Source organism: Chaetodon trifascialis, chromosome 19, assembly GCF_039877785.1.
Source record: "Chaetodon trifascialis isolate fChaTrf1 chromosome 19, fChaTrf1.hap1, whole genome shotgun sequence".
NCBI classification, from domain to species: Eukaryota; Metazoa; Chordata; class Actinopteri; order Chaetodontiformes; family Chaetodontidae; genus Chaetodon; species Chaetodon trifascialis.
The window spans coordinates 16,246,041-16,265,669 of record NC_092074.1 but is presented as its reverse complement, the minus strand read 5'-3'; the positions used below and the strand labels follow the sequence as shown (position 1 = coordinate 16,265,669).

The 19,629-nt window shown below is 45.8% G+C and overlaps 1 protein-coding gene across 3 annotated transcripts in view; it reads right to left on the bottom strand.

Moving 5' to 3' along the window:
* The window catches only part of LOC139348170 (protein eva-1 homolog A), a 68,250-nt gene that overhangs the window by 4,723 nt on the left and 43,898 nt on the right, over positions 1 to 19,629 (bottom strand). For 2 of the 3 annotated variants that reach the window (XM_070988125.1, XM_070988126.1), the window contains one exon: positions 1,626 to 1,760. In XM_070988125.1, coding sequence (XP_070844226.1) covers positions 1,626 to 1,760 — 135 coding nt within the window. Of the gene's footprint in view, positions 1 to 1,625; positions 1,761 to 14,108; positions 14,374 to 19,629 lie in introns of those variants that run through there. The other variant, XM_070988127.1, reaches the window with a different exon arrangement.

Here is a 19,629-nt window from a genome sequence, read left to right as displayed (position 1 = left end):
CCCTGCATCTGTGGCAGACATAACTGGAACTGGGCAGTTAAAGCTGGGTTTACAGTATACATCATGGCTGAAGGGATAAAAAAAAACAGCACTTTAGTGAAAGAAAATACCAGGAAGAAGACAACTCCATTGTGGCCAAACAGTCTCTGGGAACTGCAGCACAGAAACGCCACAGTAACAAGCAGTTAGGACCAAAGATGGAGACAATAAAAAGTCTGGATCTTGTGGTTTCTGACTTTAACCTCCGTGGCCTTTCTAATGGGTGGGACAGTTTCTACAGAACCATCTCGTCCTGCCAAGTAATTCACTCAGGTTTATTTTGAATTCTAGACGAGATCCTGATGTTTTCAGAGATAAAAATAAATGAGACAGTCAGTTACTTGTTTCCTTGCCGAGAGGTGGATGAGATACCAACCAAGCGGCTGATTAGCTTAGCTTAGCTTAGCTTAGCATAAAGACTGGAAGATGGCAGAAACAGCTAGCCTGGCTCGGTCCAGAGGAAACAAAACTGAACTACCAATACCTCTAAAACTCCCCAATTAACATGTTATATCTTGTGGTTTTATGGGGGTTATGTACTGGAATACTGGCAGAAACCCACCTGAGAAATAGTTCCTCATATGTCCCTGTCCTTCTGACAGAGCCAGGATAACTGTTTCCAGTCCTCATGCTAAGCTAACTGGCTGTTAGCTGTAGCTTCATATGTATTTTCTGATCTGTATTTCAAAATGCGGAACTATTCCTTTAAGACACACAGTATGTGAAAGTATGAAACTGGTGACCCAGCTGTTTAGTCAACTGGCAACATGCTGGTCAAGCAGAAAGATCAAATCTGTTTCTTTATGCGCAGCCTTTTGTCGAGCTGAAAAATAAACAAACACCAATGAGACGAACGAAGCGAGAAGATCAGGATACCGACAGCGCGTTTACAGTAAAATGTTTCTTGTTCCGCCTTCATGCTCGTCCCTCATGTCCCTCCTTCTTGTGTTTCATCCCCTATCAGTGCATCGCAGATGGAAACAGGTTCTAGACGGTGCGAGGAAGTGAAGCCATTCATGCGTCAGGAGCCGTCAGCACAGCGGCACACATCTCCTGTCCGCTCCCTCTCTTAACTCCACACTCGCTCGTCCGTCCTCCTAATTAGTCCGGAGCTGGTAGCAGAGCAGAGTGCTGAGCCTGCTGGACGAGGGCCACCATTCCCCATGAATAAAGCTTTGTTTAAGTTTCTGTCCTTGCTGGCGTCTCCTTTTTTTTTTTTTTCACCCTTTCATTTCATTGTTCTCGCGCCATCTTCTCCCTCTTTCCCTCCATGGGACTTTGACCATATAACACTGATTTAGACTGTGGTCGCATATAAGTGCAATCACTGGAACGCAGTATATTTTTAAGAGTGATGATCATAAATGGTTCAAACCGATGGCTCTGCTCGGATACATATGGAAACAGTTGAACCGTGTCACTTTAAGTATATATATATACATACATACTTGCCCTGACTTGAGACCTGAATTACTGTTTCTCCTGATGCCTGGGAGGCCTTGGGACTGTTTAGTGTTAACTGCTCTCCATGGGAGGCTGCGAGTGTGTGTCAGTGTGTGTGAGAGTGAAAATGCTTATATCCTCACCTGGGACAGAGTCAGGGCTTTTGACTGAGCTCCCCTCTGGAGGGCTGTCTCCCACTATGTTGGGGTCATGGGCGCTGGGCGGAGGGGAGTACACCGGCGGTCTGGGTCCCTGCTCCTGGAGCAACTTCTTTGGGACTTCGAAGAGGAGGATGAGGGGAGCAAAGAAGGGGAGTTTGGGGACGAGGGAATCAAAGAAAGACACAGAAGATAATTAGCAGCTGATTCTCTGCTGTGTGCATGTAAAGTTGTGTTAATTTCTCACACATTTCACTGAAAAATGAAAGTGAAAATAGTTAAACTCGGTGTAAATTGTGACGGGACAGAGAGCAGGAGTTGTAAACAGCAAGACGGCCGTGATTCACACGCTCCTCCTGAACTTGCACTCTGATTCCCGAAAGTTATGCCGCCCCCTCCTCCTCCTCCTCACCTCTCCACATCCCCCAACCTCACAGTGTCCTTTGAGTCAGGGAGTCTGCACTCTTTCCCCCTGACACAAACCCACAATGCAGTGGGCTATACATTCCTGCCCGCTCACATGTGGTTTTGGAGGCCGGGCCACGCTCCGGTCACTGTGTTCGTCTGCCCTGTCAGATCAGGGGTGATTTACAGCTCAGCAGATGACTGCCCGTCCAGCTTTCTCTCCCTCTGCCGTTCTTGCATTTTCATTGCTCCGCACAAACAAACAGGCAGTGACGGATAATCAGCTGCCCGGTTTTGCTGACACCAGTAGCACTAATAGTGAGACTGTGACATGTGATTTAGGGTAAAAATGGACCGTTTGTTTGAATAAACACACTGATCAGATTTCCAGAGGCAGTGTTTTGGCAGTGGTCCAGGAGTCGATCAAAGCGCAGGAAGCAGCAGAGCAGACCCCACAAAGCTCCCCTCCTCTGGAGACGTGGATGAGGCCGTCCGCGCCAGAAAAACGACCGTACAGGTCGACCTTGCAAGTGGGTTATTACAACCCATATTTACATCGATCATTCGGCGGCGACCTCCAATGGCTGTAGTAATTATGACAGGAGCAAAGCAGGTGACATAATATAAAGAGCAAGAAAGTCTGCATGTGGAGGACGGTGGGGTAACATATCGTACTTCGGTCTTTGGTGCCTTCACCTGAGTGACATGAGCACAAAGTTTCAGTACAACGAAGACCCGCCAACAATAACTCAATGGCAAGGAAGGAAGTGGATGAACGAATGAAAGGGAGAGGCTGTGTTTGTTAATTGGAGCATGCACAGCTGCATGTACACTAAACCAGAGCATTAGTGGAAACAGTCATTGTCATCGGCCGTGTAAACAGCTCAGTAGGAACAGCCTTTTTTGGGCAAGAACCTGAATAGTTTGTGCATGTAAACGTAGTCAATGCGAGCAGCGACTGATCAACCTTATTAAGAAAGAGCCTTGCACACTTGTGCTCTCTAGCTGATTTCACCATGCAGGTCATATTATCGCCTGCCATCTGAACGGAGGGAGCTGTATGGAGCGATGCACGCGTGACAGGAGTTTCTGATGCTATGTTACTGCAGCCAATCAACAACGCTGGTTTACTGACAGACATCAAAGAGCTCCGCTGAAGCTGGTTCCAGCTTTTTGCTTCTCTTCATGCCACGAGCTAAAGGGCTGCTGCCAGACTAATAGAAGCAGCAAATGATTTCTCATTCCCCAAATGTGCTTCGACAGCTTCGCCTCCCTGCATCAGGAGAGTTCAGATGGTGGCAGGTCGCTCGCTCCCTGTGGAAACATATACTCTTACATTTAAATACCTGCCTGTAATTGCATCATCTCGCATGGCAAACCGCACCAATCTGTCGCCTAAATGCCTTAAAAAACCAAGAACTTGAAACCCCGTTTTAGCCAGGTCTGGTTGGCACAAACTAAATAAACAGAGCTCCCCACATGTGGAGGTGAAAAAGGCAGAGAGATGAAGAAACAGGATTCAGCCTGGCAGCTCCCCCTGTCCCTCCTCATCAGCCTGACACACTAATCATGGGTCTTAAAACTCCCCCACTGCCACGCTGCCACCATCCCCACGCCACGCCCTGATTACAGCCCTCTGATTGGACATAATTGGCTGCACATGTGGCCCAGGGTCACAGCTGAGAGACGCCACGATGTGACACACACACACTTTTTTTTTTTTTTTACACAATCAAGGAACATATTTCTGAGATACACCCTTGCATACAATGCCCGCACAGGACACATATAGACGCATGTCCTGGCACACACACACAGTCCAACACACTTGTTTACCATCAGAATATCTAAGAGCCGCTTCTTAGGTTATGTTTTTCTATGGGCTTACTTTGTTGGCAAGAGCGAGTACAGTACAGCAAATGCTGTTTGTCTAAAAATAATTGTCAAAAAGCTAAAACCTCTCGAAGCAAACGGCCGCAAACCACGCGTAAGGAGCCAAGCAGTAAAAAGTGTACCAGTAAAAGAGAGAAAGAGGGAGAGAGACCGCAGACATAAATCACACTCTGCAGCCTGCATTATAATGGCACGGTCACATGAACGCATGGCGAACGAGCCCTCGCGGTTCTTAATATAACCTCCACGAAAACGGGACCCGTGCCATCGCTGCACCTCTCAGATTGCTGCATCGCCACGGGGAGCGAAGATACGAGGCGGGAAAAGAGTGCCCATAACAATGGGCTGTGTTTACACTGGCAGAGCCCGGCTTTGTTTTCACTCGGCTCCGCGGGCCAGAGTGTGTGTGTGTGTGCGTGCATGTCCGTACGTGTGTGTTTGCGGGCCATGTGCTGACCGCTGCAGAACACAGTCGGGACAAAGCCCCTGTAAGCCAGAGGGGATAGAATGAAATATTAAACCACGCTAAATCTGAGATGAGATCAGACCTGGGCCGATAATTTGAACAGACTTTAGCCTTTATGAGTACACACGGGGGGCTGCTGGGGACTAAATATTTTGAGGATTGTTTGAGGGTATTCTTTAACGCGCTCTGAGATTTTGGCCCTTAAAAAGATCGAGCTTAATCGACACTATGACTGTCTGTGACGCGCTCTAAGCTGTCATAACGTGGTGACCGTCATCTGAATTATCTCGGGCGAAGTAAAAGTCAAGAATTATGTGAGCCGGGACAGGGAGCGTGTGAGAAAGTGTCTCACACTTTTGACAGCTGATGGGATTCATTTGCAGCTGCGTGAAGAAAGTTCCAAATCAGATATCCACTGCTTGACAAAATTAATTATGTCGTGGATAGGCGCTCAGTTGACAAAATGCATAACACGTTGGGTAGTAATTTCCCATTAAAGGGGCATTAGGCATTTTGGAAAAAAGGGTGTGCTGAAGCAGTGTGCTGGTATATGTGTGTAAGAAGTCTGAGCAAAAGCGTCTGGTTTCAATCAGCACACAGCCAGTGCCGACTTAATCTACAACATTAAAGTGCTGTCTAAGGCCCGGCATTCACTTCATACAGACACACACACACACACACACACACACACACACACAGAAAAGGCAGTGCCTCAGAAACTCAAATCAATGTTTACAGACACACTTAAAGTCATAAAAATGCTTTTTATTCTGCTTCAGCTCTTTGCCGTTTCCCCACTCAAACACCACACAGGGAAGCATGCAACCATCTGCCTGCCCCACACACACACACACACACACACACACACACACACACACACACACACACACACACACACACACACACACACACACACAACCATTTTTCACTTAGCTAATGGCATTCCTGCAGAACAACATGCAAGGTGAATAGGGCAGGAGCTGAAGGTGTCGAGATTGCATTCCTCCTCTTCCTCCTCCTCCTCCTCCTCCTCCTCCTCCTCCTCCAACCCCCAGCGTAAAGCCCTAACAGCATCCAGCTGACAGTAGCTGATTGGACTGTGTGTGTGTGTCAAAGTTTGTGCACGCAAGAGATGGAATGTGTATTGTTTAGATGAGGATGGCACAGTAGAGGGATGTGAGCGTGTGTGTGTGTGTGTGTGTGTGTGTGAGCGGCAGAGCCAATCGGAGGCATTACCCTCGTGTTTATCTTCCCTAAATGAAAGCACAAGCGCGACCTCACACTGTGCAAAGTGAACGGATGCATGCAGTGTCTACGTATCTAAGCGTGCTTGTGTGACCGAGAGCGTTTGTGTCACAGGACATGGTTAACACACTCATTCGTGTCTTGTGTATACAAAGTGGACCAGGTTTAAGGTCTGGTAATGTGAACTCTATCGAGGGACCGGTGGTCTGAGCTGAGGGCTTTTTCTGGTTCTGCTCCATTTTTATGTTAGTTTGGGCAATCTACCTACTCTACTACTTCATGAGGTTTTGTTCTGTGAGTGTGTGTGTGTGTGTGTGTGTGTGTGTGTGTGTGTGTGTGTGTGTGTGTGTGTGTGTGTGTGTGTCTACTCGAGAGTTACAGCATACACTGGGACTGTGGTAACCTTAAAGGAGCCTTAAAGGAGCATACCGGTGGCTTTCAAAGTTTTAGCTCATTAACTATAAATGACATCTGATTTACATGATCTGTCTGCAATTTCCCATAAGTTTTAAATTTAATTCCCACCTTCAAGACAGCCATCGATTTACTTTCTTTTTACTGCACTAAACGAAGCACAAGACATGCAGAGAGTTGCCTTTTTCATCTAATACTGCAGCCATAAAAGCATCGGGGGCTTGGATCAGCCAGTGTGAGCATCTTAGCGCTTCGGTGAATACAGATACAGAACATATGGATGATATTTCAACATACTTGTCTGACAAATTAAGACATACTTTAGGGAACAGTTAAGGGGAAAATCAAGAGGTTGAAGTTATAAAAAAAAAAAAAATGGGAATGAACCAGTAGGCATGCTGCCATCAATGTGTCCTTAAGCAAGACACTTAATCCACCCAAAAGCCCTCCTGGAGCTAATCAAAGGCCGCTGGTGGAAAACTGGCTATGTTAGGAAGTTGGGTACAGTGGTTGTTTGTAATTGTATGAATGAGAAGCAGGCACAGCTCAGAAAACCTTTACAAAACATTATGAGAACCAAGCCTCAAACCCTGGAGATCCAGGAAAAGTTCAGCTTTGTCTTCTGGCCCAGATGCATGAATGCTTAATCAAATCAGCGGTCTCAAGTTATCCAGTCAGCGTGGACTGTGGAGGCTAGAAAAGCCCTTAGCTGGCAGGAGCTTCTTGTGACAAGATCTCTGTGTTAAAGAGGCTTGTGCTCATGCAGTATTCTTTAATATAACACAGTTCTTCTGTATGACGTTCACGCAAAGCGAGACATACATAGCTGGATGGTGACACAGTCTTAGTGAGGGTTGGGAGTGCATTCCAGGATGGAGAGAGTGGAACGGCTCAACCCCCAATCCCGCCTCACTGAGCCCCCTGCCCTACATTCAGCTGCAGAGCATAGACATTTTTTTTCCCCCCATTTACTTTAATGGATAACACACATCCCTCTGCTGTGAGACATCCACAAATGCAAATGTATGCACACACACACAGAGATGCCACAGCATGGGTCCTGAACATAATCACTCTCACTTCACCACAGCCATCAGTTATGCTCCAAAATCCCAGCTGTTTTGGCTATTTAAACACTGCTCACACACCGCACGTGTGCACGCGCGAACACACACAGACACACACACAGTTGGCGTTATTAACATAGATGCAGAGACAGGAATAGATGCTCTGCTGACAGTGTGGGGTCAGAACAATCAGTGAGAAAATCACTCAGTTCTGGAGCTCACCCTCAGACCCCACACAGATGCCTCAGCCGCAGCTTGAAATATGTGCAAACGGGAGGTGCTGAGCACGATAATCGCGTTACACAAGCAAACATCCATTCTCTCCCTGATTTTTATCATCAGTGAATCAAACCTAAGCATCTGACGGTCGTTTTGTTGGCCTGTAATATCACTGACTGTCAGTTTGCATCCGTCTAATTCTGCGGTTACTGGCTGAACGCTTGCAAAAATCACTAACTACAGCTTCCACAGCTTTGTCGGAGTATCTTACAAAAAAATCTGGGCTCATAGTTTATCAGCGTTCAGTAAAACTCACTGCTATATATCTACAAGGAGTCCTTACTATAATATAAATCTGAAAGTCTTCTTTCCACGCCTAAACATGACCTGTGGTCCTGCCTGCTTGAACGCTGCCCTCAGATAGCTCTAATGTTTGCGTTTCCACGTCTTTATCGGCTGGACGTGGGAGAGGCGGGCCCGCTGCCGAAGTCAGCACGGCCTCGTCATTATCTGATGTTCCACTGGGTCAACAGGGATGAGACCAACGCTGATTCATCAAACCATGCCGCCCGCCTAAACTCACTCCTTCATATCAGAGTTATGAGGTAATGGGACGCTGAGTTTTGATTGGGTCAGAGAGCTGCTGAGGTCGTCAAATGACTTGTGAAAACAGCCAAGCCAAGGCAGACATCGTCATTTGCTGTCGCTGCCGTGGAGCAGAGAGGGAGAGCAGATAGCGGCAGGACTTGTCGAGATGCAATCATGCCAGAAATAAAGGCTGCAGCATTCAACAAGCATGTTCCAACATATGTCACGGCCGATCTAAACAATGGTGCTATCTTTAGCGGACGGCAACAACTGCTCGTACGCGGCAGTTCATAAAATCAACACTTGGCAGCATTAACGTCTACTGGGACCTGAGGAATGACTGACATGTTAGTGGGAGATAATATACGATTAGCTTAAAGTAGCCCAGTTCTTTCTCCACCACTCATACCAATACGTAGGTTTACCTTTTCTGTGCAGTCACCTTTGTTAATGCGAGACAGTTACGAGCATTGAGATGAATGTTGACTGTCGACGTTCTTTCTCTGTCGATCTCATGCGTGGTTCAATACATCAAAAGGCTTCTGATAAGGCTTTTGATCGCTAGTGACTGACAAAGCTCTGAAGTGACAATAAGGTGGAGCAAGGTTCATTCACATCTCTGGTGTGATACCGAAGTATCCATACCACCTAGTCTTGTTTTGAGTAGCCATGCTAGCGCCGATAAGACTGATACTAAAACAATGTTAGCTCCTCTGCTGCTGTTGTGTGTACACATGCAGCAATCACCTCATTAGCTCAGATAATGCAAACAATTAACATTTGTTATTGACTAAAAACACTTTTAACTGGTTAGAAAGTATCTGTGATTCTGGCCCTGGTGTTATTTGGTACTGGCTCAAAATCTAATTCTGTGGCCTCAACCAGCCCCTAATAACAACAAAGATGTGGGTCATGTTGAGACACTTGAGATAGAAACCAGTAAAGATGACGAACAAAATGTGGAAAATCAACTTTCACTATTGATTAACCGATCCATACTCGAGTTCAGACCAAAATAACTGAACCAAGACCCCTTGGAGGAAGTGGTCTCGTTCCCAACCGGACCACAAATTGTGGAGCGGTTCGTTTGCGGCGGGAACATGATCCGATCCGACTACGAGGCATACTCTGTAAGTTTGAGCAAACGTCAAAAGCCTCAAAAATGATTAAGTACGTACGTGCCTTAAAAATGTAACTGAAGCAGGAACTTCACTGTGATACAACTTCACAATTCAGAAGGTTATCACATGATCAAAGTGCAATATCCAGTCACTAAATAAGAAAGCAAATACGCGATGTCGGCGATGTCAACAAAGCAACGAGTGGACGAGAACGAGCTGGTTAAAAATAACTTATGACAAGCTCTGATTCACTCTGTCCAATAACAGAGAATCGTCATGAGGTTCAGGTTTAGGTCAGCACCTAACTTGCTGAATGGGTTCTTTGATAAAGCTAACTTCTTCACAGAACCTAATTGAGAAGCGCAGGGACACAGATTAGACGAAGACAAAGGCGTGGTTGTGGCATTGTGACGTACATGTGCTACCCCAAATCCTAAAAAGACTGAGAAAGTTGTGGAATGCTCCAAAAACACCTGTTTGGAACTTTCCACAGGTAAACAGGTTCAATGGTAACAGGTGATAGCATCATGTACATTTCAAGTGCTGCGTTTCCAAAAGAAAAACCAAACATATCAACTAGTTGGACAGTAAAAACTGTTTTACCACAGAGCTTAAGCACGGTCGAGATACTGCAACAGCATGAGTCACATGCAGTGTTTAAGACCCTCTCCATAACAAACCGGCTTTTCAGTAAACAGCAGACATGACTAGATTAGATTATGACCCATTGTACAAAATGACGGAGGATATACTCGTCGCAAAATAACACCGTAGAGTCTGTTTTAGCATCTGTGTGTCATTCCGCGCTCTGTGATTTGATGCATCCGTCGCTCCCTCTTTATCATTTTGCTAAAACACTACCACCTGCCTCATGTAGCGCTCGTCTATCATAGGTGCTCCTGCGCCCTGTCATTGTCAGGTAATTAGACAGGGCCTGAGTGAGAGTGAATCACAACCAGTAAAGTTCTGTCTACGTTATTCCTCGCCTCTTCCACAGAGGAAGAACTGATGAAAACCTAAGCAGTATGTGGAAGCTGGCGTGTTCAGATGTGTATAAGAAAGGGAGGCATGTTTTTTCTCCATGTGTTGACAGGGCGCTGGGCCGTATTAGCGGTCAGGCCTGGACAGAGGTAATGATGGAGAGGTCTGGGTCAGCCTAAGTCTGTCATCACCACAAATATACATGGCACACGCAGACAAGCATATTACCTACACCTTTTTTGTGTCTGCTACCACAACGCTGGACTCTAGCTTGGTATTGTTTAATACCAGACTTGCAGGACTTTGAGAATAAGCACGAATGTGATGAAGCACTTGATTCGAGCAATTTCTGACACTCAGTACTATGAACACAATTCAGCTAGTCCCCAAAAAAAGCACTGAGGTTTGATAGCCAGCCCTGCGCTGGGCTGATCCTGTCCCATCTGAGCAGACTTTTGACATTATTCTGCGATGAGCTATTATTAGAACCACCTCTGAAAATAGACATTAGCAGGCGGGCGCTATCACGGGCTACACAGAGCAGCTGGTTGTGATCAAGAGAGAAGACAAAGGGTGATGAGAGAGGAAGAGAGAGGAGAAGCCTGCATAAACATTTCCTTTCACCCCTTATGGCTTGGTTTTCTTGGCATACAGGAGCCTTGAAGACATGCAGTGCACTTGCTGGGCTTCTTACATACACACATACACGTGCTGCAATTGTGCAGACTTTCCACGTAAATTGCAGTACTCTTACAGGATCCAACTGTGTCCCATGTGGGTGCAACGCTTTGGCATTTCCATCTGAAGACTTCCTGGGCGCACATGGTTATCTGTTTGTCCTGCTGTGTCCTGTCCTCTTCTTCTTCTTCTTGTGCCCCTGTCAACTTAGACGTGGTCTTAAAACGGCTTGAGCTACAACAGATGCAGATGCACGTCCTCAGGGTTAAGAGCGGAGAGAGAAAGAGCACGAGAGAAACAGACAGAGAGAAGAGTGACAGACACAGAGGGTACCAGAGACTCTTTTACAACGGCCTTTAAAACAAACACCTGCTGCCGTGTCTGAAGCGCCTGGACAACGTCAGAGGTCCTGCAGCCTGTAGGCACATGGCTGTGATTAGATAATAGATAGAGCAATCAGAGTTACGCACTGTCTCTCAAGTCCTCAAGTCTCATTTAGATATACTGCATGAGCACAAGGAAATGCACAACTCTGGAGGGTATACGTGCACAGCGTTTACACCGCCAAGGCCAAATGTCCTATTGCACAACGTTAACAAAAGTGAAAAGTAATTCATGCATCCGCCCTGCGATTCGGACGTGCTCCAAAATTGAATGGCTTCGTCCTTGGCCAGTGCGACATCCTTCCACCAAGTTTCGTGAAAATCAGGCCAGCAGTTCTTCCGCAATCCTGACAAAGAGGCGAACAAACCGACAATCATCAAACCGAACCGAAAACATAACCTTCGCGAAGGTTATAACTCTCTACGCAACAGGAATCTAACCCTTGTCGCAGTTGGGAAGATCTGTCTTCTCAATCCCCAGGCCAGCCTGCTGTGTTTTCATTCCAGCTGTGCTGTAAATCTCCCTGCTATCAAACGGCTGTAGTAGTCCTCCGACACCGGGCCAACTGTAGCTTATAGAGTTAGAAAATGCAATTTGATCCCAACGGTCGTGTCTTTTTTTTCAAACTGGATGGCTGTGGGGGGGTTTGGTGCAGATTTGACATGAGGCAGACTCACACAAGCATAACCTGACACACGGGTCAACACTTGACACTTTAACTTGCGCACACATTAGGCAGAACACCTTTCCAGCACAAATATTCAACCCTGAGACAGAGAACGACAGGAAGTAAGAGTGGGAGGGATGGAGAGAGATGGAGAGAGGAGAAAAATGATGGCTTACCCTGAGGCCTGATCAGCTTTAACCCAAGCAGGCCAACACATTTGTATGTATTATGTCAACTACTGAGAGAGAGAGATGAGGAACATGCAGACAGAAATTTAAAGTAATAGTTCAACACTGTGAAAAATAAGCTTATTGGGTATCTCGCTGAGAGTTTAGATTAGCCGGGAGTAGTTCCCAGGCAACCAATGGGGATTCCAGGAAGTTCCTGCTCCCTGCCAAGAAAGAGTCCAGCTCATAACCCCCCGTCAAACAGCAAATGGTTTGTTTTTAGACTTTAGTTTTTCCTCGGATTAGACAAATGAGACGACATGTTAATTAGTGAGCTTTAGAGCTGCTGCTGGTTGGATTTTGTTATACTTGGACAGAGCACCGCAAGCTGTTTCCTCCTAATTCCAGTCTTTACGCTGAGCTAAGATAACCTCCTGACTCCATCTACATATTTATCTTTCAGACGCGAGAGCTATATCAATCCTTTTGTCTCGCAAAATGTTGAAGTATCCCTTTAAATATGTGCTATACATCGCAACATTCATGCATTTTAAGATTATGTGCAGCATATTGTGAGATGGATCCGGCAGGGTCAAGGATATGCTAACGTTTTGCGGAGTCAGAGATTAGACTGAAAGCATTCTTCAGAGGTAGAAGACCACCCATGAATTCATCAGCACTGACCTTTATAGGGCAACTGTCATATTAACACTGACAGGCATTTTATTAAACAAATGAAAGAGGAGAAACCTTGTGATCAAAACATAGAACATGTGGTTGTGTGTAACATTTCTGAGGTGGGTCTGTGGGTCCTCAGAAACTCTTTGTTCTTTTATCATGCAAGAAATCACATGCAGTTATTGGAACCTTTGTTCTGACATGTCTACTGTTTCTCTGTCGATGGCGGTATTTTTATTTTTGTTCTGGAACTATTATTAACTGCATTCATCCATAACAAACATCTCAGAGCCACACTGTCCATCAACTTTGCTGAAAAGGGCTTAATTAACTCCACTTAAATGCATGTTATTTAACAAGCAGAATGCTACTTCCCCATGATATGTCAAACAGCTCTTGGCAGTCCACTGGTAAATGATTTCTTCTCCGCTTTGCGCTTCCAAGCAGCCTACCCTGACCTGCAGTGGATCAGAGCCCTGATGAGTGTTTGCCTTCATCAAGAAGCTATCAAAAAATTTGGGTTGCACAAAAGTAGCATCCCCAAAATCTGACTGGTTTGGCTGAGGCTGCAGCCAGACCTACAGAGGCCTGGATCAACAGTGGCCTCGCTAAACAAACATAACTTGGAGGTCTGGCTTCGCTTTAGCTGACGAACGTCATTATGCACATCGATTAAAAACAAACACACTGGCAGAGAGAGGCGTCCAGCTTTTCAGTGTGGGCGTATGGGTGGAAAATCCCCATCTGACAGGGTGAGACAGGGGAAAAGAGAGTGAAAGAGTGAAAGACAGAGACTAAGAACTGAAGCTGCTTCTGGCCGACGGACAGGACGGTCTAATTTTTCTCATTTGTTGCTTTAGCTGTCTAAAGCACAGATGCCAACTTACCACTTAAACAGAAACTGAGCTGACAGTGAAGCTGAATGAGTAGACCTTCATTTTCCCTCTTTCGCTGTGCTAGACAGCAAGTGAAAGAAGAGAGTGGGGATTATCCAGGTTCATCCAGCCAGCTCTATTACTGTTATTAGTGGAGAAAGGCCAAGATCCAAACAGAGACTGCCCCCTCAAGCCAACACAGGACCTAACACTGGTCAGACAAAACAGCCACCATCGCCAAACCTGATTAGACAACCGAACACTTCGAGAGTTTAGATATTAATTACATTCTCTGCATCGAGTAGACAGATTTCGATTTAAGAAACTGGCAGAAAGAGCGTTATTTCAAGCTGCTCCACACAAACAAGGGTGAAAAAGACAGTGTGTCTGCATGAGATGCTAAGACAGAAAATAATGCATTACCACATCACATCAGCCACTGAGAACATTCAATATGATTTGATGTTACAGCAGTCAGCGGTTCCCACACAGCGCGTCTGCTATATCACACTCCAATCACATGAGAGCACATGGGCCCGTTTGTTCCAACATAAATGACGAGCTGTATTAGCATAGAGGCTAATCATAAACCCTGCAAAAGCACACGCACACACACACACCTCAGGAGCACCAGAACCCAGTCGGGCACTGGTGTCATGTTGCAGACAGGAAACAGATGGCCTGCTGGGAAAAAAAAGCAGAAAAAAGCATGCCAAAGTGGGCCAGGGAGAGAGCTTCCCTCCCTCCATCTCTCCCTCCATCATCCCTTCATCCTCGGTTGGAAGGGAAAGGAAGACTGAGGCCGTGGTGGTGTTTGGAGGCTAGATCAGCGGGCTCTGGCTCGAGATCAGAGTGATGGAGTTCTCTGGGAGATTTTTAAATAACAGCCCAGCATGGCTCTACTGTACCGGGCTAAGCCGGGACTGCAGGCTATTTAAGAGAGGACACATCCCAATGGGTGAGAATATATTTTGAGCCTTCAGGAATTAATATTGCTGCTTTAATAATTAAGTGCTGCATTTCACATTTACACTACAAATATAAACGCCACATTTGCAGTATGTGTGAGTAATAAAGGCTTAAGTTAATTAAGTTTATGTTAAAGGTACACTGACACTCTCACTGCTTCCTTGCAGGGTTAGATGAGTTGGTTGACGCCAGTCTCATTTCTGTATTTTAAGCTAAGCAAGAGCCAGGAGGTGATTAGCTTAGCTTAGCATAAAGACTTGAAACAAAGGGGAAACGCTAGCTAGGCTCTGTCTAAAGTTAAAAAGTACACCTACCAGCACCTATCTTGTTTCATCCCTCCACAAACAGAAATGAGCATGGCTGAATATTCACATTTTGGCCAAAAATATTACAGTTCGGCTGCTTTTTTTCTTTCAGCTCAGTTTGGCTAACCTGGCGGCTGGTGTTTCTTGCATCATCTGACTTTTTTTTTTTTTAGCTTTCTCACCACATTTCCAGTGATTAACTTGGTGAGTGCAATGTTACAAAAGTTAGAAACAATAGCCAAAGCTACTAAAAGAGACCCAAGGTATCCTTTAATTGTACACAGAGACAAGTTGCACATATCAGAGGTACCTGACCACTACCAAACACATCCAACAGATATCCTGTAAAGTTTACTTCCTCCTAAAAACCTCCTGACCTTTGCCTGGTGCACAGAGCTGACTCATCAGCAGCTAATGACAGATAACCTTCGACCCTTGAAACAGCAATCAGAGATCAATATTGTCTTGAGTGAGGGCTGACCCTGGCTGATAGAGGTCGTGATCCATCACATGCTTGCTTGATCTCTGTGGCCTGTGTTTTCTGAGTGTCCGATCTCAGATCTTAATCGTTGTGAAGCATCTCATACTGAGACCTTGACAGATCATCTGACGTTCAGACAGCCTCCATAACATTTGAAGTGTAATCGATTAAATTCGACTGATATCAAGTTCCTCTACTTGATGCTTGAGCATATAATACAACTTTACTCCAAGTAGACGATTTTAAATTAAGGCCTGTTGCTCAAATATGCACAGAAATGTTAGATTTTTTAAACTTTCCAGGTCATGTATTCTTATTATTATACTTCAAAGCATACTTCAAGCCAACAGCAGCAGCTATTTCTTTTATATAAATATTACAAATCTTGGATTTTAGACAGTAATACGATCAAATTCAGCCCTGAAAGCTCACTGCTTTATTAGATATCACTTACACAAATCACAGCAGATGTGCTTCCTTTAACCGGCAGACATCTGAAAACCTGCCTCACATCTGCAGCTACTCATTTAATGCTTCATTCAAAAACCCTGGGCTGTAAAATCTACAGACATCATTAAGCATGTCTGCTAATTTCTAAAACCTGAAATACAGCAGCGATAAAACTACTAAGGCAACGCGACCCGAAACACATGTTTACTGTATATTCAAACCTACTAAATGTGGGCCGACGTAAAACACATGTTTAGATAGAAACCTCCTCTCAAAGTCTCTTCGTTGAGATGTGGAGTCTTCATTAAATTTGCACCCTGTAATCCTGCTGCATAACATTTCAACCTTTATTGGACGTTTTGCAGGATTGTTGAGGAGTGTTTGGGCTTTTTGAAAGTCTCCAGACTTCTAATAAGGAGTCAAGCAAGCCAAAACATAAAAAAAAAAAACCCTTCTCTGTTTCTCTTTCTCTTGCTGTGTTTCTCTCTCTCTCAATTCTGTTAGTTTGTAAAAAAGACTTTAAGTTGTTGGCAAGTTAGCCAAAGCATACCAACAACAGTTCATAGTCAAACTATATTTTGATGATTAACTGCTTAAAAATGTACGCTATAAATGTCTCCCCGTGTCTTCTGCCAACCTCTGTCTCCACCTCTGAGTCAACACTCGTTTCTTTTTCCCCACTATGCCACTAAATCCTCCTTTAAGTCAAGTTTCTCTGCCTTCTTGCGCCCGTGCAGCACATGTTTCAGGACTCGTAGCCTCTCAGAACAAATTGAGTTTAATGGGGGTGAGGCAGGGTGAGCCGAGGGGGAGGAGAGGGGAAGGCGAAGAGAGGGCTGTAAAAACACACCACATGCTACTCCATGCCAGTCCCTATGAGGAGAACAGCAGCATTGCTGCCTCTGACATTAGTGCTTACAGCAAACAGTAACATACGCTAGCATGGCAAAAACCAACACACACTCGCGCAGGCAGCCGCTGAACGACACATCTTAACGTCATTGAATGAGGGATTTAGTCAGTTTCTTGAGTTCTTTTACACTAGTATCCTTCGTTTTAGATAAATACAGGATTCTTTGCATTAATCTAAAAAGAAAACAATCGTTTGTATTCATGTGTGCGGACACTGTTTGGGTAGTCACTGCATTACGGCAGCTGTCTGACTTTCAAACCGTCTCAGTATAAACAGTCTATCTTTTCTTCCCAGCAGGTTATAACAGTCACAGTTGAGGGCAGATACCAGTTCAACCACGTCTCGTACGCACAAATCCGGCCGGACAGGCATGTGAGCAAACATACACACCTTTGGCGAAACTGGGGCATGAACGCACGCAGTCGGTATGCACCTGAACACTGCACTTTCTCTGCCCCGCTCACGGTGCAATGCTCTGGTTTAATTAACTGACCCACTGTAAAGTTTCTTCTCAGGCCAGCACGCCCAGGAAAACACGCACAGTCAGAGGTGCAGCGTTCTTCGCCCTGCCTCGTACAGAAAATTAATTTTCCTGGGTCGGCATGGCTTGCTAAAGGGCAACTAACAGGGCAGAAAGCCTGCTGAATCAGGCCACTGAAGAGCTTCTCTGGCATCTTCCAGACCTGAGCGTGACCCGGCCACTGCACGCTGCAGCTTCCAATCTGCTCGTATTTGCTTCTTATCACTGCAAATAAGACGAGCAAACACACATACAGAGCATGTTAAAGATCCCCCTCCAGACACGTTTTACGACATATAAAAATACTCTTTGATACTTGAGGTTCAGTTACCTCATTAAAAATGATTAAACTTACATTTACCCCTCCCCCATTAAAATATCCAGAGTTTAGAAAGATGAAGACATTGTTCATTTCTTCAACTACTAACACACAATGTTCCCATGTCATGTTTTAATGACTCTGGAATAAACACTTTGGCTGTTTGTTTCTCTGTCGTATCTCGACTAAAGCGTCGCTCAGTGTGTATCTTCACAGCAGGACAGAGAGTGAATGTGCAAGTGTGTCTTTTGGATCTTCGTGTGTTTATTTCTGCGCCCTCGGTCCCATGTGAGCGACCCTCTGGCGTTTTTTCCCCCCTCTCCCACCTCGCTGACCTTTTAAATCGAGCAGGATTCAGCGGGCTTACCCCCAGAGTCTCGCTGGGAGATAAATGACTCCCCACAGCTACGAGGCTCCAACAAATCCCTCCATCCAGGACCAGTCCGGGCCATAACACAGACATCAGAGGAGCGATAAAACGCTGCTCCTCCAGGAGAAAAACTTGGCCCAAGAGGAAAGGAAAAGTGAGTTGTTGTAGATGAACTGTACAGTAAAGGGCTCTATCTTTTGGAAGCAGAGCGACGGTCTGCAGAGTCGGCTTGTTAACAGAGAACTGTGGTGTATAATAATTGAGACTGAGGGCGCCTGGCAGCTAGAAGAGACGGGGGGGCTGGGGCCAGAGCCATACAGATAATGTGAGGATGAGAGGCATTACGGAGATGGTGGTGGGGTGAATACAGGGTGTGATATGGGGGCCAGGAGACCCCAGCACCCCCTGCAAGCAGCTGCATGTTCACGCTAAAGAATGCCTGGAAGTTTTTTTCTTTTTTGGGGGGGGGGGGGCACATCTGCTTTAGCTATCAAGAGACCCCCACACCCTCCCCATGGACTTCAAAATGACTTTTATTTTAGATTTTTTTTTTTTAGAGAAAGATTAAAGGAAGTAAGGAGGGAAGGAAGGAAGGGCAGTGGGAAGGAAGGAAAAAAGAAAACACCCCTCGAAGAGAACTGAAGCCATTAGGAATGCATGCTGAGTTTCAAAAACAGAGAACAGAGAAGAAAAGGATAAAAATCAAATCAGGGGTAGAGAAAAAAGACGGGGGTTGGAAAGGAAAGAGGGCTTTTGCTTTTCTGTGAGAGAACCGGGCCAAAGCTCAGAACAGCGCCAGGTTCCATTCAGACTAGACAAAGTAAATAAAACCACTTGATGAAAAAGAGCAAAAGTAAGCCAAAGGATGGCGGAAAGAGCGCTCCGAGCAGGGGGGTACGAAGCTGCACGGAGTCATAAAGATGCAGGGGGAGAGAAAGAGAAGGTCTGACTTTCTGTTTTCACAACTAAGCAGCCGGCTTTATCTGATGGCCGGACGCAGATTTACACAGATTATCACAAACCTGTCAAACATGAAGTCACATCTCCGTGTGTGGGGTGCAAACGAGAGGAAGGGGAAAAACAAGGCGAAAGAGGGAGAAAGACGGCCATTAATCATTTCTACTGTCACTTCAATCTGTCCCTTCATCTTCAGAGCACATGCAGACCGCTAATCTGGAATAATAAACAAAAGCGTTAACATACAGCTAATCAAAATGAGCGCTGGAGCGGGCCGGGCTTATTCCCCTTCCTGTTCCTGCGCCGTCAGCCTCTGGCCTGCCCTCCCTCTCGTAACCCAAACCACACACTAATTCATAAATTACAAACAAAGAGTCCCTTGTGGTTTGGGAGGGACAGGGCCGGCACTGCAAACTGGCGCTACAGGGGAACGGCAACGCGTCAATTAGAGGGAAACCTGGCTGACAGGGAGAGGTAGGTGTGGATGCATGCACACACTTAACACTAAGTCGCACACTGACAGTCTCAGGAGCGCAGGCCTACTGTATGCACGCGTCCACAACAGGCAGGAAAACACACACAGCATTCGGAAACCATCTAAGCAATCATTCTGGTGCCCGGGAACTGACTGCGCCATTGTCCGCCGCAAGCCGCTCGCTGGGCCCGCTTTACGAGGGGTGGCGCTCAGGTGTTGTGCACACAGCGCTGGGAGTTAAGCCTGCAGCTGAGTTGAGCTCGAGGCGGGCTCCTGTGGAAAAACACGTGCTGAACGGCGGGAGCCATCGCTACAATTGTGCAAGTGGATTGAACGGGAAGCATATTTTGAGTTCAGAATCAGATGACGATGATAAACAAAG